Consider the following 23,623-nt stretch of genomic DNA (forward strand, 5'->3'; position numbering starts at 1 on the left):
CCTTTCCGGGTCGCCCATCGCGCAGACTCCGCCGAAGCTACGGGCCCTGAGGGAACTGAGCTAAGCAGGCTACCTCCAACTACGACAGGACGCAGGTGGTCCGCTGGTCCGCTGGTCCGCCCCGCCCCCAGCGCTAGGGACCCGGCCGGCCCCACCCCGCCGCGCCGGCCCTGCTTTCTCGCCGGTCCATCGAGTGACTCTACCAGCGCCTGCCTGGCCCCGCCTCCCCTGCCTCGGGGCTCCGCCTAACCTCGGCCAGCCCCGCCTCCCCGCCTGCCGCCTAAGGGAATCTCCCCGCCTCTGCCGACCCGCTTCCCCAACCTGCGGCCTAAGGGATCCTCCCCGCCTCTGCCCGCCCTGCCTCCCAGCCTGCGGCCTTAGGGATTCTCCCAGTCTCGGCAGGCCCCGCCTCCCCTGCCTCGGGGCTCCGCCTATTCCGGCCAGCCCCACTTCCCCGCCTGCGGCCTAAGAAAATCTCCCTGCCTCCGCTGGCCCCGCCCAGTCGTCCGGCTTTCCCCTGAGGGACGCCGCCGGCTCTGGACGGCCCAGCCTACTCCAGCTGGCCCCACCTCACCACATCGGTCCCGCCTCCTCCGCTCGCGCCCTCCGGACGCCCACTCCTGAGGAGCTCACCTAGAGCCCTCGCGGCCTCTTTTTACTGCCGGCCCCGTGAGGGAGTCGGCTCGCTGCCCACCCCGCCCGGTCCCAGCTCGCCTCGCCCTACCCGGGCTCTAGCCACCTGGTGCGGCAGGTGTCCTGCAGGTTGGCTCCAGATTCCCGAGCTCGCCCTCGTGGTGCACCAGGAACACGGTGCTTTGCGCTAGCCCGGCCTGTCCTGAGACACTGCGGGAGGCCAAGAGAACGCGCTGTTGCTGTGTGAAGCGCCGGGGACGAGGCAGCTACACCGCCAAACACTTCGGTAGGGAAAGGGCTGGCTGGTTTCGTGCGTAAGCAACCGAAAAGGGGAAGTGGCTGGGGGAAAGTGTGTGTGTGAATGCGGGTGAGTGAGGGGAGAGGGACAAGTTACTAAAGTGAGGAAAACATTTTGAAAAAAAAAATTTGAAAAAAAATAGTTTGGTCTAGCAAAAATAAAATGGAAGAGAGATTTAAGTAGTTTGAAGCTGAAAGATTGACGGGATCTTGCCGTGACCTGAACAGCATGCACCTGTTTTGTGGATGGCTGAAGGATGATAAATAGGATCAAGATCTCACTTTAAGCGTTGAAAATGCTGAAAGCTCTTTCTCAAACCTGCCATAGCGTGGGGGTAGACAGTCTTTCTTAAAGCAACTACTAGGGGTCAGATGCCGAGTGAAATTTTTTTTCATCTGTGAACTTTAATAGCCACATAGATTCTACTAAGCAACTGAGTCTCAATTTACTATAGGCCACTTGGCAAATAATCAGATTCATTCACTTAATGTCATCAAACAATATTGTGTGTCGGGCATCATGTTTAGGTATTCAAGATACAAACATGAATGAGTTTGGTGAAAAAGAATCATCATGGGCATGCATTCTAGTTCCCTCACTTATTAGCCATGCTGCCTTGGGTCAGCCTCTCTGAGATTCAGCTTTCTCATCTGCAGGATAAGAATAATAATCCCTTCCTCATAAGGTTGTTGTGTGAATTTAATAATATATGACTTGTAAAACACTTAAGGGGTGGGAAATTACCTTGATGCAATGGTAGCTTCCACGTACGAGTCAGGCCATCCCAGAGGGTCATGGAACTCGAGACCAGGAGATCGAGACCAGCCTGACCATCATGGCGAAACCCCGTCTCTACTAAAAATACAAAAATTAGCCGGCCGTGGTGGCGCATGCCTATAATTCCAGCTACTTGAGAGGCCGAGGCAGGAGAATCGCTTGAATCCGGGAGGCAGAGGTTGCAGTGAGCTTAGATCGCGCCATTGCACTCCTGCCTTGATGTCAAGAGCGAAACTCCGTCTCAAAAAACAAAACAAAACAAAAAAATTGTCCTTGGCTTTACAATCATAAACGAAACACATTACAATTCTTCAACTGAAGAAGATATGCAAAAACTGTTATGGCGTTTTGTTTGTTTTATGTGTGGGTTTTTTGTTGTTAAAATAGAGCAAAATAACTAACTGGAATATAAAGATAAGACCTCAAGGAGCATGGCACTAATGGAGAAGGGAGTCTTCGCAAAACCATATTTCTTCCCCCATCCTGTCTTCATTTGATGTGGATCAAAAGATAACATTGGCCATTTGGTTAAAAAATGCAATACGCTTTTATGCATTATAACTATGGCATATACAATATGCCATATAACTATGGCATATACAATATGCCATATAACTATGGCATATACAATATGCCATAAAGACTATATGAAGATGTAAAATTCTGTTACTCCTAGAGATCTTGCAGTTACACATTTAATTGTTTACATAGTTACATTGTAACTAATATATACTTTACATACAATAAAGTAATGGGGAAGAGGAAAATGAAAGGATAGAGAAAACTATAGTAGTCAGGATGTGGTGGAACCAAATTGCAGTTTTCTAATTGAAAATGCATTCTTGGTAGCTAAGAACAGAGTTCTGTTTTAAAGTAGCAGACTCCTTTTTCAGTCAAGACCTCCTGTCCTTGGAACACTTTAATTGTATCTTTAGCCTCCGGCTCCAACTTTACAGGTGTGTCTATTTCATTGATTGGTTGCACATGAAGTCTAGAATCTGATCAGCCTCATTGCCTAACCCTGTTCACAGTAGGCTTTCATTAATTTACTGAGCAGTATATGCCTTTTTTTTTTTTTTTTTTTTTTTAAAGATGGAGTCTCATTCTGTCACCCAGGCTGGAGTGCAGTGGTGGGATCTCGGCTCACCGCAGCCTCTGCCTTCCAGGTTCAAGTGATTCTCCTGCCTCAGCTTCCCGAGTAGCTGGGATTACAGGCGCCTGCCACCACACCCAGCTAATTTTTGTATTTTTTTAGTAGAGACGGAGTTTCACCATGTTGGCCAGGCTGATGTTGAATTCCTGACCTCAGGTGATCTGCCCGCTTTGGCCTCCCAAAGTGCTGGGATTACAAGTGTGAGCTACTGCGCCCAGCTGGGATATGCCTTTTAATCTTAAACTGCACCACAGACCCATTCTGCCATGCCACCTTCCAATTAATAGGATTGTTGTTCTCAATCTTGCCTCCTTCCTTGGGCTTTCCGTCAGCCAGAGTCTTCTTAACTGACACTTCACAAAATGGGTGTCAGTTCTGTGCCAAACAAGCATACAAGCTGTACCCTGTTAAATCATTTTAAAACATAACAGCAAGGGGAAAGAGATTGAGTGGACAAACATATTTTGGTTAGGATGTGGGAAGGGGAGAGAGTGGAAGGATTATACTGTCTGAATCTTAATGTTACTGTTCATGTACTGTTTGATGCATCAGCCTTCCTTGCTGGTGGTGTCGTTATGAGGACCATAGTGAGGATGAGCAAGAGTGCTCAGCAGGTAGAAGGTGGAGCCAGCACACACTTTTCTTTTAGAGAACTGGTGGAACCTGACTCCAGCTGTAACTGGATTTATAACCAGTTATAATAAACCTACTGAACAGTTATGGATGGTATCTGTGTTTCTTGGACAGAACACGTGTGGGGCCAGAGTGGATCTCACCAGTGAGTGGCTGATTTAGGGATAACGTACTTGTCAGTCTGGCAGTAACATGATCATTCCCTTATGAATATTTAAGATTTACTTGAGTCTGGGCACAGTGGCTCACGCCTGTAATCCCAGCACTTTGGGAGGCCGAGGCTGGCGGATCACCTGAGGTCAGGAGTTCGAGACCAGCCTGACCAACGTGGAGAAACCCTGTCTCTACTAAAAATATAAAATTAGCCAGGCGTGGTGGTGCATGCCTGTAATCCCAGCTACTCGGGAGGCTGAGGCAGGAGAATTGCTCGAACCTGGGAGGCAGTAGTTGTGATGAGCCACAATTGCGCCACTGCACACTCCAGCCTGGACAACAAGAGCAAAACTCTGTCTCAAAAAAAAAAAAAAAAAAAAAGATTTACTTGGTCTTTCCAGCCCTTTTAATCTAAAAATGGAACTCTCGTGTGTTCCATTATTTTTGTGTATGTTCAATACACATATGTTCCGTTCATCCTATTTTTAACATGCCTCACAGCATAATTATTTATACATAATACATCTTACAAATTTCATTATGTCTAACAAGTCATTTGCTCCCATACTTAGTTTCTCTCAATTTCTATGGCAGAATTGAACATTCTTAAATAACATAGCAAAAACACACAACGGTACTTAGAATAGTGTAGTCTGGATGAGTTTCCCCCAGGATGTTCAAAGTTATTGGGAGAGCACATGAAAACAATAACATGTGTAACTGAAAGATCTCAAGGAGTAAGAGGATTCTGCATCTTCATATGGACTTTATGGCATGTTTTATTTTCCAAAAATGGCCATACACTATTTCTGGTACCATATGCTGTTCCAGAACTTGGATACACCTCCCATTAAAAGGTGATGTCTAATGCGCTTCCCTTTGCATATGGGCCATCAATACTAACTTTTTTTTGTTTGTTTGAAACGGAGTCTCGCTTGGGCGCCCGGCTGGAGTGCAGGGGCATAATCTCGGCTTACTACAACCTCCGCCTTCTGGATTCAAGCGTTTCTCCTGCCTCAGCCTCCTGAGTAGCTGGGATTACAGGCACGCACTACCACGTCTGGCTAATTTTTTGTATTTTTAGTAGAGACAGGGTTTCACCATGTTAGCAAGGGTCGTTTTGATCTCTTGACCTTGTGATCCACCTGCCTCAGCCTCTCAAAGTGCTGAGATTACAGGCGTGAGCCACCGCACCTGGTTATTAATACTACTAACAAATAGGATACAGTCAGGTGCCATGTAACATTTTGGTCAATGATAGACCCCATATATGGTGGTGGTCCTGTAAGATTATAATGGAGCTGAAAAGTTCCTATCATAGCGACGTTATAGTCATAGCACAACACATTACTCGTGTTGTGTTGATGCTACTGTAAACAGATCTGCCAGTGTATAAAGTATATCTCATATCATATACTATGTAATACTTGATAGTGATAATCTATATTACTGATTTATGTGTTTACTATAGTTATCACTATTTTATTGTAAACTCCTTCTACTTACATATATAAAAAAATCAGTAACTGTAAAATAGCTTCAGGCAGGTCCTTCAGGAGGTATTCCAGAAGAAGGCATGGCTATCATAGGAAATGACAGCTTCATGTATTTATTGCCCCTGGAGACCTTCCAGTGGGACAAAATGTGGAGGTGGAAAACAGTAGTATTGATGATCCTGACCCTGTGTAGGCGCAGACTAATGCATGTGTGTGTCTTAGTTTTTAACAAAAAAAGTTTAAAAAGTAAATTATTTTAAAAAAATAGAAAAGAGTTTATAGAATAAGAATATAAAGAAAATTTTGTGCAGCTATACACTTTTTATTTATTTATTTATTTATTTATTTATTTTAGAGACGGAGTCTTGCTCTGTTGCCCAGACTGGGGTGCAGTGGCGTGATCTTGGCTCACTTCAACCTCTGCCTCCTGGCTTCACACCATTCTCCTGCCTCAGCCTCCCGAGTAGCTGGGACTACAGGCACCTGCCACCACGCCCAGCTAATTTTTGTAGCTATACACTGTTTTAAGCTAACTGTTGTTACAAAAGAGTCAAAAAGCTTTAAAAACTTAAAACATTTTTTAAACAAAGTTACAGTAAGGTAAGTTTAATTTATTGAAGAAAGAAAAATATTTTTCATGTTTCTTGTAGCCTAAGCATGCAGTATTTATGGCATCTACAGTAATGTGCAGTAATACTCTAAACCTTCACATTCACTCACTCACTGACTCACTTAAAGCAACTTCCAGTCCTGCAATCTCCATTCATCGTAAGTGCCCTATACAAGTGCGCCTTTTTTAAAAAACCTTTTATATCATATTTTTACTGTACCTTTTCTATGTTTAGTTACACAAATACAATTGTGTTACAGTTGCCTACAGTATTCAATACAGTAATATGCTGTACAAGTTTGTAGCTTCGGAGCAATACCATACACAGCCTAGGTGTATAGTAGGCATTACCATCTAGGTTTATGTAAATACACTCTATGATGTTTGCACAACAATGAAATCATCTAATGACACATTTCTCAGAACATATCCCTGTTGTTAAGTGATGCATGACTTTTAAGCCTCGTTCATTAAGGATACTACAGATAGCTTTGGTCTTGTTGTCTCTCTTTTGGGCAGTTTCCTTGGGAGCTTGGGTACCATGCTAAAGGAAGCCAAAAACTAGCTCACACAGAGAGACTACATGAGAAGCCCACATGGAAAGCAAGCAAAGCACCAGCCAGCTGCTAGCATCAACCTCCAGATGTGTGAATGAATAAGCTTTCAGAGGAATCCAACTCCTAGCTGTCATGCCTTCCAGTTGAAACCCCCAGACGTTATGGAGCAGGAAAAACAACATCTTGGGTTCTGTCCCAATTCCTAACCCACAGAATCCACAAGCATAACAAATGGTTGTTTTAAGCCACCAATTTTGGGATAATTTGTTATGCGGCCATAGGAACTGGTCTAGCATCCATTCCCCTTAGAGATTTGTGTGGTGATTGCTTAAGAAGACAAGCTAGCCTTTTGTATAGAAAATATGTAATTTCAAGCTACTGCTGTCTTATTGTATGTCATTCACTGGGTAAATCCCCATTTCTCAAACTTGATGTCTCAACACCCCTGCCTTTTTTTTTTTGACAGAGTCTCGACTCTGTCACCCAGACTGGAGTGCAGTAGCGTGATCTCAGCTCACTGCCATCTCCGCCTCCCAGATTCAAGGGGTTCTCCTGCCTCAGCCTCTGAGTAGCTGAGACTATAGGCACGCGCCACTATGTCCAGCTAATTTTTGTATTTTTGTAGAGATGGGTTTTCACCATGTTGACCAGGCTGGTCTCAAATTCCTGACCTCAAGTGATGGGCCTCCCCTGGCTTCCCAAAGTGCTGGAATTACAGGTGTGAGCCACCGTGCCTGGCCGCAATCCCTTTTAAATAAAAAAATTTTCACAGCCACTTTGATACTGACTTAAACTACATATGTATTGTTACTTAAGAATGTACAAACCTAAGACCAGTAATAAACTCCTTATTCTTGGAGCTTTACACAACTAAAAGTAGATTTATAAATTAAATACAAACAAGACTATAGAAATGGTAAAATTCCAGTTTGCAACCAAAAGCAATGAATGATGATGTTGCTTTGCTGAAACTATATTGCATCAGTGTGAATTTTATAGTGACCATTAATGAAGCATGTTTTTTTGCATCCTAGCCGTGGGATAGATAACTTTTTCTATAACTCTTTTTATCAGTTGCCTTTCATAAGGAACAATTGTGTCATTTACATATTAAATTCCATTCTTTAAATTTTTGTCTATTTGACATCAGTGCCATCATAAATGGTCAACCAGGTAATTCAAGATACTGCATATATATTAAGAATCAAAATAAGATGCTTGTGGAAAATTGGCAGATCCTGAACCCTAGTTTGAAAACCACTAAACAGGTCTATATTTAATGAGCCATTCATTTATAATTCAGGAAGGCCTCCAGTGTGAAGGAAGGTGAAAATTTTGGAGTTAGGTTGGTTTAGAGCTAATTGGACTAGGCCAAGTGCAGGATAAAGCAAGCTTGAAATAAGGCAGTGGTAGTGGGGAATGCAAGAAGAATCCGTGCATGTGAGTTAAGTAAATGTACTCAAGATGACTTGATCAGTGGTTGGATATGGACTTTAGGGTAGAGGGAGGATTCTAGGATGACTATAAGTTTCTTTTTTCCTTTTTTTTTTTTTTTTTTTTGAGATGTAGTTTTGTTCTTGTTGCCCAGGCTGGAGTGTAATAGCACGATCTCGGCTCACTGCAACCTCCGCCTCCTGAGTTCAAGCAATTGTCCTGCCTCAGCCTCTCAAGTAGCTGGGATTACAGGCATGTGCCACCATGCCCGGTTAATTTTTGTATCTTTAGTAGAGACGAGGTTTCTCCATGTTGGTCAGGCTGGTCTCGAACTCCCGACCTCAGGTGATCTGCCTGCCTCAGCCTCCCAAAGTGCTGGGATTACAGGCATGAGTTACTGTGCCCGTCAATGACTACAAGTTTCTAATCCAGAGACTAGGCAGTTAGCAGTGCCTTTTGCCAGTGAAGTCTTAGTAGGAAAACAGTGAGTTGTTTGGACATGTCAAGATCATGATTCTCATGAAATCCAATTGGGGGTTTCTAGTTATGTGGTTCAGAACTGATTGGCTCAGCCGTAGATCATCCAATTGGGGGTTTCTAGTTATGTGGTTCAGAACTGATTGGCTCAGCCGTAGATCTGATCCAGCTGTGACAACCTGAAAGCCATACTTAGCAACCCTTCACATTAATAGTAAGTAAAGCAGTTTTTGCAAAAGAATTAGCAAGCAATATATATTTTTTCTAAAAAATTTCAAGTTCAGTACAAAGAACATTTTCCCTCTTAACTATTTCAGAATAAGTTGCTAATATGTCTAGGCTAAATGCAGAAAAAAAGAAGTGAGGCAACTTTCTTTTACTCATAAGTGTGAGAGCATTGGAAACACTTGGGTCATAAGAGTTGGCTAATAAGACAACACTTCAAAGGTGCAGAGTTCCAGGTGAGATAAAATCAACAAGTTACAACAGTATGTTCCTAAATTGCATTGAAGTTGGTCATTTGAATCCATTGAATGAATTTAACATTCTACTGGGTACTGGAGAGGAAAAGGTAATTGAGATGGAGTTCCTACACTAAAGGAACCTAGAGTAGAGGAAAAGGTAATTGAGATGCAGTTCCTACACCAAAGGAACTTAGAGTAGAGGAAAAGGTAATTGAGATGGAGTTCCTACACTATAGAAACCTACAGAGTAGAAGGGGGAAATCAAGCAGACACATTATTCAGAGGGAATACAAAGAAAGTAAGACAGCTTTGTCAAGGTGGAGGGTGTAGGGCAGGTCAAGGAGAGCACCTCAAAGAGGTGGGTAAACCAGATTCTGAATTATGAATAGGAACTAACCATTCCAAGATGAGGGGCCATAAAGAGTGGGCAGTAAGGTCAGAGGGAGCAGTATTTATACAGTCTCCAAGGTGACAGAGGTCATAACCTACCAGAGGACTGCAAGTCTTTCAGTATAACAAGATAGCAAGTAAATACAAGGCTGTAAAGCAGGATACCAATCATGAAGGGCCTTGTCGAGTTTGAACTTCATTTTACATAGCCATCTGTGGAAAGTCAGTGTATTTTGAACAGGTGAGGGAGTAAAATGGTTAGTATGCATTTTAGAACTTGTTCTGCCTCTATATATTAAAGGAAACAAAACAAACAGAAACCAGTTAGTAAGTTATTGACATAATTTAGGTAGAAGGTGGTGGATGTGGATGTGGAGAGAAGTAGATTAACTCAAGAGTTCAATATTTAGTAACTGTAGGGCTTGATGGTTAATATGAACATAGGGGTAAAGAGGGAATTGAATGATTCCACATTTCTGACATGGGAACTAGATAATTTACTGATTCATAAATGATTTTTGACCAGGCATTGTGGTACACACTGGGCTTAAGAGAAGCGAACAAGGATAGAGTTTCTGATAGCCTCTGCTATTGTGGAGGGTCACTAGGAGAAGTCAGACAATGAGCACGTAAACTAGTTTTGGATAGTACATGGATGGACCAAGAGTGGTGAGAGTGGGAATATCTGTGACGCTGTTAAGGTGAAGTCATAGCTGTGGGAGGGCAGGGGCCCTCTTGTTACTGTATTTAACTTGCATTGGTTTAGGGCATTAGCAGTAGGGGAAAGTACAGAATGACAAAAATTTGCCCAGAAACCATAGTTCTTTTTCACTTTCTCAGATCACTTAAACACTTCAGCTGCTGTACCTTAAACTTGGCAAGTTTTTGCCTCCCTTAAACAGGTGTCCCAAGATCTGCTGAAGTTTTATTTTAAAAATAAGAGAATCAGTGTTTTACAATGCTTCCAAGAAGTTCATGTGATCAAGAAAACGTACATCTCATCCAAGTCAAGGACCATAGCTTTTCTATATAGTGCTCTACTGATGCACTTGTTATAGGTAGTATAGTGGTTGCAGATATTTGGCACCTTTTAGAAATAAATTCTTTCATTCAAAAATTATGAGTGAGGGCCAGGTGCAGTGGCTCACGCCTGTAATCCCAGCACTTTGGGATGCCGAGACGGGCTGATCATCTGAGGTCAGGAGTTCAAGACCAGCCTGGCCAACATGGTGAAACCCCGTCTCTACAAAAATTGGCCCAGCATGATGCTGAGTGCCTGTAATTCCAGCTACTCAGGAGACTGAGGTGGAGAATCGCTTGAGCCTGGGAGGCAGAGGATGCAGTGAGCCAAGATTGCACCTCTGCACTCCAGCCTGGGCAAAAGAATGAGACTCCATCTCATATCTCAAAAAAAAAAGAAGTGCTTACTTTGATCAAGGCCCTGTATTTCAGGTTACAGAATTTCTTTTAACATCTTAAACTTTATCAACATTGGACGTATCTTTTTAAATGCATGCTTCTCCACTTTCTTTCAGAGCATATAGAACAGTTTTGAGTGGATAACTATCCTGACGTAAAGCAAATGTTAGCCTTGAGTGCTATGTTTGAATTGGGTAAGGCTGCTGGCATGTCATCCTTATGTAGCAGGCGCAATATTTGCAGTATTCAGACTTCTAGACCTGGTGCTAACCAAATGTTTCTACATTAAATGGCTTAATTCTGTTGTGTTTTTTAATGTTTTCTAGCTTCCTTGATCTTAATTTCGCTATTTCTGGTCTGTGTTAAAGCAGGAACCTGATGATCAAAAACTCTTAAGAATCAAACCCTCTCCTTCTAATCACTGTACTTGGACTTCAGTGCCTATATTTTGAGGTTACTATGACTTTTTTTTTTTGAGACGGAGTCTGGCTCTATCACCAGGGTGGAGTGCAGTGGCGTGATCTCATCTCACTGCAATCTCTGAACCCCTGGTTCAAGTGATACTCCTGCCTCAGCCTCCCGAGTAGCTGGGATTACAGGCACGCGCCACCACACCCAGCTAATGTTTGTATTTTTAGTAGAGATAGGGTTTCACCGTGTTAGCCAGGATGATCTCGATCTCCTGACCTCGTGATCCGCCCACCTCGGCCTCCCAAAGTGTTGGGATTACAGGCGTGAGCCATGTCACCCGGTTGACTGTTTTGTTTTTACTCACTCCTCCATACTCCAATCTGTTTCTTGGTAGTTGAGGATCACTATGACTGTTTTCATGTAGGCAGAATTTTTAAGAAAACAACACAAATTCAGGTATTTGTTCCATAAAGGTACTAAAAAGTAAATATATTAAAGGTGATTGTCACATAAGCCTTCCATTTCTACAGGTAGTAACAGTGCCTGTGATTTCACTAGACAAAACTGAACATATAAAAACGTAGTTGGCTACCTGGGAGCCTGAGGCACTTTGTTTACAGATAGTTTCTTAGGACTAACTTAAAACACATCTAACCAGAACCATGCCATAAGCTTGCCAGAGAATCACAATACATTTAAACATCATAAATAGCCAAATTTCATCTTCCCCATTGAAGACAGCATTTCAGATACAAGTACATGGGCTGGTAATGTTTTTCCTGAAGAGATCCTACTTGTATCGAAGTCAGCCTGTAGCTGATTTAAAGTTTAAACACTGATTTAAAGTTTAGCAGCTAGAAAGAGTCTGAAAAAGATTCAGAAAATTGAGTTATTTTACCCATGAAATATACATCTGCCCTTTTAGAGCAAGGAGCTTTTCATACCTTAAGAACAAAAAAGTTAGCTTTTCATTTTAAGGTACCGTGGATGATTTTAGACAGTTCTCATATTGTCAGAGTTCAAATTGTTATCCTTGGGGATAATTACGCAGGACAAAAGTGTTTAGAAATATTTAGCAAAAATGTATGAATTATTGCCTTTTCATAATGCAGCCAGGACTTTCATTGGAATGTTTGATTATCCCATTGACTAGCTCACTTATAGCTTCCACAGAATAGTACAGCACAACGTGTAGTATATACAAGTTCCAGAATGCTTGGAGTTGTACCTCACTTTAGCACTAATTAGCTGTGTAACTTTGAGGAAGTTGTTTAACCTGTGTCTCCATTCCTCTTGAGGATCATGAGTCTCTTTCTCATGGGGTAAAATAATATATGTGGAACACTCAACAAGATGCATGGCACATACTAAGTACTATAATAAAAGTAATTTAGAGAAACAGAAGATACTCTGCTTAATCCAAGATACCTTGAGGTAAATTTAAAAGTCACATTTTAAATACATTCCTATTGTTTTTCATAAAACTATCACTTCTGTGGTAATCAAATGGTGTTTAAATAATCTATGTTTATGCCTACTTACATAGGTTGATATAAATAGTAAAAATATTTTCATTCACTACCCAAGCACCGTCTATTGAAAGCACTTCAACCAGCCCCTTATCAGGAGGAAGAATCCAATCTAGGACTAGTTTCTCAATAGATGTACTTTTCCATAGGTTATAAGTAGTTGTAAGTAGGAAAGGTTTGTCTCTCAGGAGCTTTCAGCGGGACATTTGTATTTGTAAATAGAAAGGAAATATTCTTTCGGCAGTGTTTCACAATCACCTGGGATGATCTGAATGAAGATTTCTGGCCTCTACCGAAGACTTACTGAATCCAAAAGGAGGCAAGAGGATGAGGAATGCTTAAGAATCTGCATTAACAGACTCTACAACTGAATCTTACTACAGAAGCATGGAAACTACTGCCTCAAGGGATTATCTCAACTTGAGTTTAAACATAGGAATTGCTGACTACCTTTAAACATGTAAAAATAGTATCTTTATGAGAGGGACGTTGTTTGGGGGCAGCTACTAAATAGTGAAATCATTCCTTTAAAATACCCTCTCAAATCTGCCCCAGTTATCCATTATACTGGGTAGTCTTGGTATTCAGATGATTTAGGGAAAAAAATAGTAGCAAACTCTGAAAACACTCAGTAAAGTTCATCCTTGGTCTTCTCTTCCTAAATTTGTTTTCAATTGTTAGATTTAAACACTAAACAAGACCAAAAGAGAACTTTATTTTACATGTCTTTATTTTACATTTAGAACCATTTTATGATTTACTTTAAAAAAAAAAATCTGTTTTCAGTATTACTAAAAGTATTTTTTAACCAAAATCTTGATTTAGGAAGACTTAAGACATTGTGCATTATTTTAAATATTTTCATTTCAGTAACTATTAAAAATAAATTCACAATTAGGGTTTCAAATGTCCTAATCATACCTAGTTTGTTCTCATTTAATATTTTATCAATCCCATCATGTGCATACAGAGGTTAAGGTGATATATAAGTTTTATATCTTTCAAACACATTGATGCTAATCAGCTCTTGATCTAATTACTATTTCATTTATTCAGAAATAGCATTTAGACATAAAAACCAATGTCTCACTTTGTAAAATAACCTTTGGCTAATTTACACACATCTAATACAGCGTGTTATATAAGTTTTAAGTAATACAATGAGTCACTACTATCATTCAGCTTTAAATATTTTTAGTGTTAACAGGGCTGAGAATATCATGTGGTTCAGTCTTCTGAAGGAAGTTATATAATAAAAGCATAGTGCCTTTGAACATGAAGACTATCCTCAAGGCCAGAAGTCCTACAAAGGAACTGAGAGATTCCAGAGAATTGCTCTCCTCATTTTTAATATGTAAAGTAACTGTTGTTTTAAGTCACTTCACTGAAGACTTAGTGAAGAAAACAGTGTTGTTATGCCACTGAAGCAAGCTACTTAAACCAGAGTAATTTTGGGATATTAATCCTAGGCTACATAATGGGTCATCAAAAAAAAAACCTGTCAGTTATTAGGTGTAAGTTAACTTCCTATGCCAAGTAAGGGGTCACACTTCACTTCCTTCATTTGTAAAAAGAAAAGGTGGCCAGGCCAGTGCCATTTAGGATTCTCTGCTAACTGTAAAATGTGGACTGATTTTCTTCTGTTTCTTATAGTCCAGGTGTATATAAACTTCCAGTTCTTTTAAATCAAAATTTTTATGCACATAACCATGTCAGTGTATTGCCCTTAGTTTAAAAATGTACAACTACATAAATAAAAACTATTGTTTCTTCAATATTACTTGACATTTCTTCTGTAATTTCTTTATTTAAAAAAGTAAATGTAACAAGATACTTAAAAAAGGCTAGATACAAAAGTAGTTAAGCTGCTCACGAACATTTAAAATTTTCCAAAATGTATCTTCAATAATCATGATCTTATAAAACATTTTACAGTTATCAGAAAGTGCCCAGGCTGAGTTTACATAACTGAAATACCTTAGTACAAATGTCTAGTTAGAACTGAAGTGCAGTAACCTCTTGACTGACTGCTCGTTGAAATAGGGATACAAAGAAAAAGTTGATTGTGATAAAAGTATTGTGCATTGGCCCCATCATATGTACAAAAAAAGTGCCCTCACTCAAATGAGCAAATTACATGCAAAATATTAGTGATATCATTTAATATCCTAGAGCTCAATGCAGTCAAACCGCAATAAAAGTGGTTTTTGTAGGTAAAAGTGATTTCATCTCTTAAGATCTGAATGTCGAACTTTTTTACAAGTTCCATATACATGATACACAGTTGCAGCCAACCACAAATTAAACACCATAAAAAAAGTTAAAATGAAAACACAGAACATACTTAATTTTTTATTTTGAAATTCCCTATTCCCTCTATACAAGAACCTTTGCTGAAACAGTTTCCACAAAGGCAGCAGTGAATTTTCAGAACATTTACATTTTTCCCCCTCAGCAAAAAGATAAATCACAGTGTAAATTATGTTGTTCTGCTGTCATCTTTGGCTGGGGTTAGACCCAGAAGTTGGTGACTAGCAAACCAATATAGCCAAATGTTGCTAGTGCTCCTCAGGCCTTTAAGCTATAAACTGAGAAAGGAATGTCTGCATTTTATCTCTTTAAGGTACCACCAGGGGGGGGTATGACAGCATTAACTTCCATAAACTTTTATAGACAAATGGAAAAAATCTACAAAATTCGCTAGTAATATTACACAGCAATACACACTTTTTATACTCTACACAAAACCAAAATTCTTGGTCTTAATGGCGAGTAACAATTTCTGTTTGAGAATTTGTTTAGAGGAATAGAGTGGGACGTAAAGTCGAGAAATGCAAGTATTTGCAGTAGGAAGATGTTGGTCATCTGGTGGTCTTATTGTGATTGAGGGCATAGGCTGGAATCCTTCTTCACTGGCTGGCAATGATGGGCTTGATGTCCAAAAGTAAACCTAAACAGGAATTTAACAGGTTAATATTTAACTCTTAACTCTGGCAATATATACACAAAGCCCTATTGTTATGAAAGGAGATATTATTTTGAATTGGGTTTTAAATATATTTTCTTATACTAAAAAGGAAAGGGATCATTCATACCTCAAGACAGGTTTTTGTTGTTGTTTTTTTTTCCCCAAGGGAGTAAGTCCAGAGTTAGTAGAGGAAAAAAAGGTGACTTTCTGTTACAGGGCCTCAGTATTTTCATCTGTAACATGAGGCTGTTGGACTAAATGGTTTCTAAGAGCCTTTCTTGCAGCTAAATTCCATAAACTGTCTATTAGTGGAAAAAAGGCTACCAAACAAAAGATATGGTCTTAGGTTCAAAACTCACACAGGTTATCTTAAAAAGTTATTTTGCATTAAGGAGCAAAATAATGTAAATAATAAAGCAAATAATAAAGCAAAAAAACTATTTACTGCTACATTGTGATACAGAATCATTTTATAATAGTAATTATTGGGGAACATCTATGCATCAAAATTCATGCAATAAGCCATGTTAACACTAAGTTATATCATATATCTATAATAAAACTTTGTGCAACAGTGTAAATGATGCTCATTAAATGTTAACTTACGCTTTTTAACTTAACCAAGGATATGCCTCCCTGAAATATTTCACTGAACATGTAACATTCCTCATCAGTCCATCCCTTCATGCATACATACGCGTCATTCTTCAGTGTCTCTCTCTCAAAGCTTTTTTTTAAATCTAATCATTTTAAAACGCACAATTTAACAATGAAGTATATCCAACTTCCTAGAATGACTAGGAAACCTAAACAAACTTATGATTTCCTGAAGCACAGTTGCATGGGAAAGCTCATCTAGAATTCTATATAAAGGGACAGAAAAAGAAAAAAGAGAAAACCTAAGTATCAGGATCTATAAATCTGAAAAGAAATAGAAAACCGGTACTCTGGAGATGAAGCTGATCCAAACCACTCATTTCATAGATAAGAAACAAGCTTAATGTAAAGTGTTTCTTCAAGGATGAATGTGGTTAACCAGGGTAGATGACCTCACTGCTGGATCTCCAACAAGTTGGAAGAAGAAAAATACTTTTACTAGTGAATTATACACTTCAAGAGGGAAATAAACTGTAGCGTTACCCAGTAACTCTGGAAACCTATAATTTGCAGGACTAATTAATTCATGGGAGAACTGTTTCAGAAACCCCATTCTTATGTCCTCTAGATGCATCAGGATGAAACCAACAATACGTGAAGGATGACTTCCCAAAAAGAGGAGAAGGGTAAGGGGGAGGAAGATACCATGATATATTGCTTACACCCTAAACACAGATTTTCAATAAGAGTTTAAGGTTCACAAATTAAAGCTGTTGACAGGAAATTCTGAGGTCTTCATAGAAGGTTTTCTTTTTTCTAAGATTGAGTCATTAGCAAATTTTTCTTTCAGTAGAAGGCAGAAACTGTCATGAGATTTAAGTTGGCTGACTGGATTGAGGAAATACTGGTTTAAAAACGGCAGAAAATTAAAACTAGGGAATAGATTAAAACAGATAACTTAGAACTTATACCGGATAGCCAATCATTTCTATTTCTGTTTTTGGTGGTTCTTACAGACTTGATACGGCCCTTGTCTTAAGGAAACAAGGTGCCCTGAATCTGAAGACTGACTAAAGGTGGCAGAACTTAAGCTATTTAGGTGATCCTGAAACCAACAGGGACAGTTATGGTATATGGCACTAGTGGGAACTTTAAGAGCCACAAGACTGGGAAAGTCAAATGCTGAAAAATTATATCAAACCCACCTGGGCAACAAACTAAGTCAAAATTACCAGGGTGGCTAAAAGCTGAGAAATTAACTGGGTGGCAGTTAGGACTGCTGAACACACCTATCTCACCGTAGCAGAGAAATATTAGAATACACGTAGAGCCACGTAAAGATGAGTTCCCCTCCTTCCCTCCACCCCCTCCAAAATAAACTCCTGCCTGAACGAAGGTAACTGGGAATCTGCAAGTTTTTTCTTTCCTGCACAAGTTGTAACCACTTCCCCCTTATTCAAATAAAATAAAGGATATATCTAGAAATCTGATCATTTTAAAATATTTCCATGAGTGGTCTAGTTTAGAACTAAGGCTGGTTAGACAGGGGAAACGTTCCAGGAACCATGAAGAGTACGAGTATAGAAAGGATCTTCCAAGATTTTCTAGATAAGGAATGTCCTTCAAATTTCTACAAGAAAGTCAGCAGCATACTGCCTTTCAAGATTAATGGGCAGGATGATTTGGTTATGGTTTTACTTGATCGGTGGACATAAGTTCCACTAAGAGGCAGACTTTCCACTAAGATCAAAGCTTCTGTTACCTAATTTATGATTCTAAGTTAGCTGGGGCTCTGTACTAATAACATTCTGAAAGATTTAGTACCCACATATCACAATTAAGCTACTCTCTTCCTAGTGTGCAGATAACAATCAAGATAATACTCAGAAATTCTGTCAACACTTGGCACTAGTCAAAAGGATTAAGGATGTATACAGGGAGAAGCATATGTAGGCAGTACAAGAAAGAAAGATAAAAAGCCATGTTGCAACAATAATCTGTTATCTTCTGGGACTAAGGACAGCATATTAACAGCTAAATGTACTTCACTCTGCTTACAGCTTTAGTAGTACTTCAGATATTGTTATAGAGCAGAAAAACAAAAACTGCCTTATTTGTGACCTTCTATAATTGCCCTACCCCAAATTAAAATGACCAACCATTACAAACTTAAAAGGCCATCATACATGGTATTTTTATATTTTATATTTCCTTCTACAAATCTTGTGAAATTTTGTGAAATAAATTTTGACTTACAAGATCTTGTCGTTCTGTCATGCTCATCTTCTCTACTATTGACCAGAACCAACGCTTGAACTGCAGAAGCTTCTCAGCATTTTCCCCTAAGAATGAAGAATGTAAATAAAATACACTATACCAGTTGTTGTTATTATCTGTAGAACATTACTAATCTTCTTATAATAAAAGGGTACAAGATTAAAATATTATTTAAGACTGGGGGGGAGTGTCTAATTCCTAATACAGGAAATTAAGAGCATTTGCATAATGTAAAACCTCTACAGTTCATTAGTCAATCCTGACTCAATATGACCAAAACAAGACAAATGAACCACCAGCCTTAAACTTGGTATTTGCATGACTTTAATCTCATCTGTATGTCATTATTCTTATGATCTCAAGAAATGCAGATTCTCATTGTTTCACTGGGTGGGGAATGCAGAGAGGGGAGACCAGAGATTCTGCCTGTCTAAAATGCTTTCAGATGATGCCAATGCTGCTGATCCGAGGATCATACTTGGAGTGGCAAGATCTTAGGCAGTTTCTTTCGATACTCTGTCTTCCTCCCTAAATTTTTGGTTTGTAAATGAGACAAATTCTTATTAGTATTAAAAACTGTATTACAAGGTAGCACAAAAACTATTACAATTTATAATTTGGCTGAAGTTGCTTACAAAATAGGAAAAATAAAGGGGAAAAAATCAGTACCTTTGTGTACATAATAATCTTGGAATATAGGTATAATCCTTTCACAGAGAACTTCTTGGAGCTTCTAATGTACAGTCACAGCTAAAAAGCCTATTCCTAGACCATAGGACTTTCAAAAGAAAGAATTGCAGCAAATCAAACACTGGAGACAAAGGTTTTTCTTTCAAGAGGATTATCACTACCACTCCTTATTCTTCCTAGATTCCTAGAATCTAGGAAGCGTTTGTGTGCTACTGTGTTTTTAGAAGTGCGATTTGGGTTCAGCTCTATAAAGCAATCATCATACAAATTCTTTCATTAGGGAGTTTAAGCAACATGAATCAGAAAAGCCCAGAGTTGTCACATGGATTACTTTTTCTTAATCAGTATATACGAATCCTTTTTTACACAGTTGCTCACCATGAAAAATTTTTGTTTGTATTCATATTTTTTGAAACCTAGAAAAATTAAGCAGTAAAAGAGTTAAGGATAACCTAATGCTAAGCCATCAAAATACTATTTACTTCAAACATACCTTTAAAAATAATGTAAAAAATTGTTTTAATGCTTGAGTAATACAAGCAATTTCCCAAACCCTATAAATAGATCTAAGAACTTCAAACTCAGAAAATGCTGACTGACCTATCTATATAGTTCATTAACTTTTTAAAAATGTCCTACCTGATTCATCATTGAAAGAGGTAAAACTGATCAGCATTTGCACGTTGACTTCACCGCAGCCATTTACCAAAAGCCTAAAATCTTCTGCCGTTAAATCTTCTAATGAATTTTTTGGAAGCACATCAAGGAGACCTTTCCTCATTGCCTAGAGAATTTCAGAAACAATAATACTTCATTTTCCATATAACATTTATTTATATTATTAAAGCACAAGATCTAATTTTAGCAGCCTTCTCTAAGAATGTTAGTTCCCATTTTAAACCAGAAAGCAAAAAAAATTCAGTCCTGTATTTTTTATTAAGATTCAAAAGAGAGAAAGGCAGGAAGTGGGGAGGGAAGGCACAGTGAATAAGCTATATAGGTTCAAAAGTGAAGTAGTAGTGTTATATACCAGTGGTTTAACAATTTTAAAAGTTATGTTAATAACAAACAGGCTAGTCATCAAGAATAGCTTCAGTCTTAAAAGTGGTATCCTGTCAGCATCTCAGGAAAGATACATTGACAACAAACCTCCCAGATACAAACTCAAAAGCTAGATGTTTACTGAGAAATTATCATGTGCCAGGAATTGTCTTAGTACCTTACCTAATTCAATTTAATCTTACCCTCATTTTGCAGAGGAGGGATACAAGGCACAAAAAACTTAATTTGGTAACATCATACAGCTAGAGGGTGGTAGAGCCATGATTTGAACTCTAACAGTACGACTCCAAAGCCTGCACAATTGTAGCACAGGGATCAGAAACACTGAACACCACCAGTCATAAAGCTATATAAACATTTCACAGGCTGGGTGCGGTGGTTCATGCCTGTAATCCCAACACTTTGGGAGGCCGAGATGGGCGGATCACGAGATCAAGACCATCCTGGCCAACATGGTGAAACCCCGTCTCTACTAAAAATACAAAAATCAGCTGGGTGTGCTGGTGCACACCTATAGTCCCAGCTACTCAGGAGGCTGAGACAGGAGAATAACTTGAACCCAGGAGGCAGAGGGTGTACTGAGCCAAGGTTGGGCCACCGTACTCTAGCCTGGTGACAGAGCGAGACTCTGTCTCAAAAAAAAAAAAAAAAAAAAAAAAAAATTTAACCCTGGATGGGGAAAGAATTAACGTAGTAGGATTGATGCTACTCTTTAGAAGGGCCTGACAGTACAGCTGGCGTTGGCCGATGTCTGAGAACTTGGTTTTTGCAATATTCCAACATTACTAGCTGACAAGGCTGTTTTGAATGTCTGGAGCAATGAACCATGCTGTATCAGACTGCCTGGACTATTTGTGCAAACAGTGCAGTTCAAGATGAATGTGTGCTTTCTTCAGGGATTCTGGAATTTCAGTAATCATGGCTGGTTGTGCAGACAGAAAATGCCAATGGAACTAGCCTCCAATAAAAACACTGAGCTCTGACTCCAAAGTGGGCTTCCCTAAGCACAAACAATGTATACATGTTGATACATTTCACTGGTGGAAGAACTGTGTTCTTTGCAATAACTCATCCCCCTGCTTGAGAGAGAATTTTGAAACCCTGCACCTGGATTCCTCAAGACTCGGCCTAATATTTCTTTTTTCCCCTACTGATCTTGCTGTGGGTCCTTTTGCTACAATAAACCATAACTGTTAAGTACAACTGCTTCTGAGTCCTGTGAGTTCTTTTAGCAGGTTACCCAAATTAGCTTTGGTAATAAAACTAAAGGTGTTTGTGGTATCGAAAGGATTGGTTTAGGGTCCTACCACTAACACAGTAGGACAAAGGACTAAGGTATATTATTTTACACATACATTTTAAAATATAAAGACAATTCTTTATCTGATCAGAATGTAAGCGATGGAAACATTTTGGTATAAAAAGCCTTTGTTCCTCTCAGTCTTGTCTCAGTAACTCTACCACCAAAACAGTAGGACCCTACAATAGTCGTTCTGGTACCATAAGCACCTTTTCCACACTTTTGTTTGCCAAAGCTACTGTCTCACGATGGCGTGGTTTTTCCAATAGTGTTATCAAAAAGAAAATGAGTACTTGGTCTGAATTCTTAAAATTAGGTGTAATTTACATTGTAAATAAAATATTTTGGTTTAAAAACTTTGGCCTTTTATAAATAAACTGAATATACTTAGCTAGGTTACCACACATGAAGACACAAATGGCCTCACTGGATCACACAACACTTTCTAGAAACACTTACATGTAAGGGCTGTTCTGCAACTACCAACATTCTGTGTTCTGCATATTTCCGCACATATTCATATACATTCTGTGGAGTGACTGGTATATTTACACCATTAGGAATGAGTTCGACCTGTGAAAAATTTACCAGTGCTATTTAAAGGCAATTTTGTCAAAGCAGTAAAACATCAACTGTTTATAAAACTAGTTCCTAAAATTTTTAAATATAAACACAGTTCTTTATTTGACCAGAATCTAAGAGATGGAAACATTTTAGGCCATAAAAAAGTACAAGCCGCTCACGACTGTAATCCCAACACTTTGGGAGGCCGAGGTGGGTGGATCACAAGGTCAGGAGATCAAGACCATCCTGGTCAACATGGTGAAACCCCATCTCTACTAAAAATACAAAAATTAGGTGGGCATGGTGGCACATGCCTGTAATCCCAGCTACTGGGGAGGCTGAGGCAGAAGAATCGCTTGAACCAGGGAGTCAGAGGTTGCAGTGAACTGAGATGGTGCCACTGCACTCCAGCCTGGTGACAGAGCAAGGCTCCATCTCAAAAAAAAAAAAGGTACAAGCCCTTCTACCTCAGTCTGTCTCACTAACTCTTGATCCATCTTTAACACCTACAGTATCCATTTCTCCTATGTGTTCACACATGTTCTTCTCTTTCAGTCCCTGACTAAACTGTCTATACATAAGACAAGCACAGCAGATTAACCAAATCTCTTGCCAGAATCAGAAAAGTGTATATTTGCTTTACCTGTCCTCCACCTTCTTCTTTACATAGGTCAATTGCAAATGCCAAATCCATTGCTGAGAAAACAGCATCAGCATCTGAACTCTGAGAAGCGAGGATTAGTTGCCGCAAACTCTCATACATTACAGGGTCAAAAAAAGCAAAATCATGCCAATTGACCTAAAAAAGTAATCATATGAAACTCAGTTATGAAAGAAACAGCTTCATTCAATTAGTTAATTAAAATCTGATAAAGAATTTTATCTAATTTGAAGATATACCGATACAGAATAATTTCCCACTTGGTATATAACTGTTTAAAGAGATAAGTTTAATAAATATTTGGCTCTGACAATATTTGCTTTTCAAAGCATAAGAAGGGTTATATTTTGAAAAAATATAAAGCCAAAAGCATAATAGTTTTAATGTTCTAAAACTGCAAACCTTTGCACTACTTATTAAACACCAATTATGGGGAGCAGCTGACTCTGAACTTAATATACATCTTATTCTTGATAGTAACATAAAATATAGACTATTAAATTCAGATGATAAATCTGACACTCAAGGAAATTTAGTAACTTGCCCCAAGGTCACTTTATTGGGTTAGACTTGGATCTATTTGATTAGCTGTTTCCTAAACCCTGCTGAAGACTCAATGTATCAACAATTTTATGTTGCCAAGCTTTGAGTCTAGTTCTTTAAATAAGGACATTTTAGCTGGAACACTTTAAGAATTTAATAGGGTCAGAGTTAAAAAGAAAAAATCATATGATATTCATGTACTAATAGAAAATTATTCATCAGGTCTGATTAAAGAGAATTATTAGGAGACTACAGCTTTAACATGCTTATTTATCAGATGTGTGACGTGTACCTCTGGAATAAAACTAACATAAGTCCTCAAAGCCACTGGCTGGACATGGTGACTCACACCTACAATCCCAGCACTTTGGGAGGCCGAGGTGGGGGAATCACTTGAGATCAGGAGTTTGAGAACAGACTGGCCAACATGGTGAAACTCCATCTCTACTAAAAATACAAAAATTAGCCAGGCATGGTTGTGTGCGCCTACAGTCCCAGCTACTTGGGAGGCTGATACAGGAGAATCG

General features: G+C 39.2%; 1 protein-coding gene and 1 long non-coding RNA gene across 6 annotated transcripts in view; one reads left to right on the top strand and one right to left on the bottom strand.

Moving 5' to 3' along the window:
* The first annotated feature begins 1 nt into the window (after position 1).
* Positions 2–6,868, top strand: LOC111551607. Its single transcript, XR_002734410.3, has 3 exons — positions 2–919; positions 5,499–5,743; positions 6,273–6,868. It is a non-coding gene; the product is annotated as an uncharacterized LOC111551607 (long non-coding RNA).
* A 6,593-nt stretch (positions 6,869–13,461) lies between these two features.
* UBR5 (ubiquitin protein ligase E3 component n-recognin 5) overlaps positions 13,462–23,623 on the bottom strand; it is a 157,921-nt gene continuing 147,759 nt past the window's right edge. For 3 of the 5 annotated variants that reach the window (XM_023225608.1, XM_023225604.1, XM_023225613.1), the window contains exons 55-59: positions 22,536–22,691; positions 21,788–21,901; positions 19,606–19,750; positions 18,256–18,341; positions 14,212–15,384 (exon numbers count right to left, since the gene is read on the bottom strand). In XM_023225608.1, coding sequence (XP_023081376.1) covers positions 15,172–15,384; positions 18,256–18,341; positions 19,606–19,750; positions 21,788–21,901; positions 22,536–22,691 — 714 coding nt within the window. In that variant the 3' untranslated portion in view covers positions 14,212–15,171. Of the gene's footprint in view, positions 15,385–18,255; positions 18,342–19,605; positions 19,751–21,787; positions 21,902–22,535; positions 22,692–23,623 lie in introns of all 5 variants that reach the window. The other 2 variants (XM_023225597.1, XM_023225592.2) reach the window with 2 other exon arrangements.

The sequence above is a fragment of the Piliocolobus tephrosceles genome, chromosome 7, assembly GCF_002776525.5.
Source record: "Piliocolobus tephrosceles isolate RC106 chromosome 7, ASM277652v3, whole genome shotgun sequence".
NCBI classification, from domain to species: domain Eukaryota; kingdom Metazoa; phylum Chordata; class Mammalia; order Primates; family Cercopithecidae; genus Piliocolobus; species Piliocolobus tephrosceles.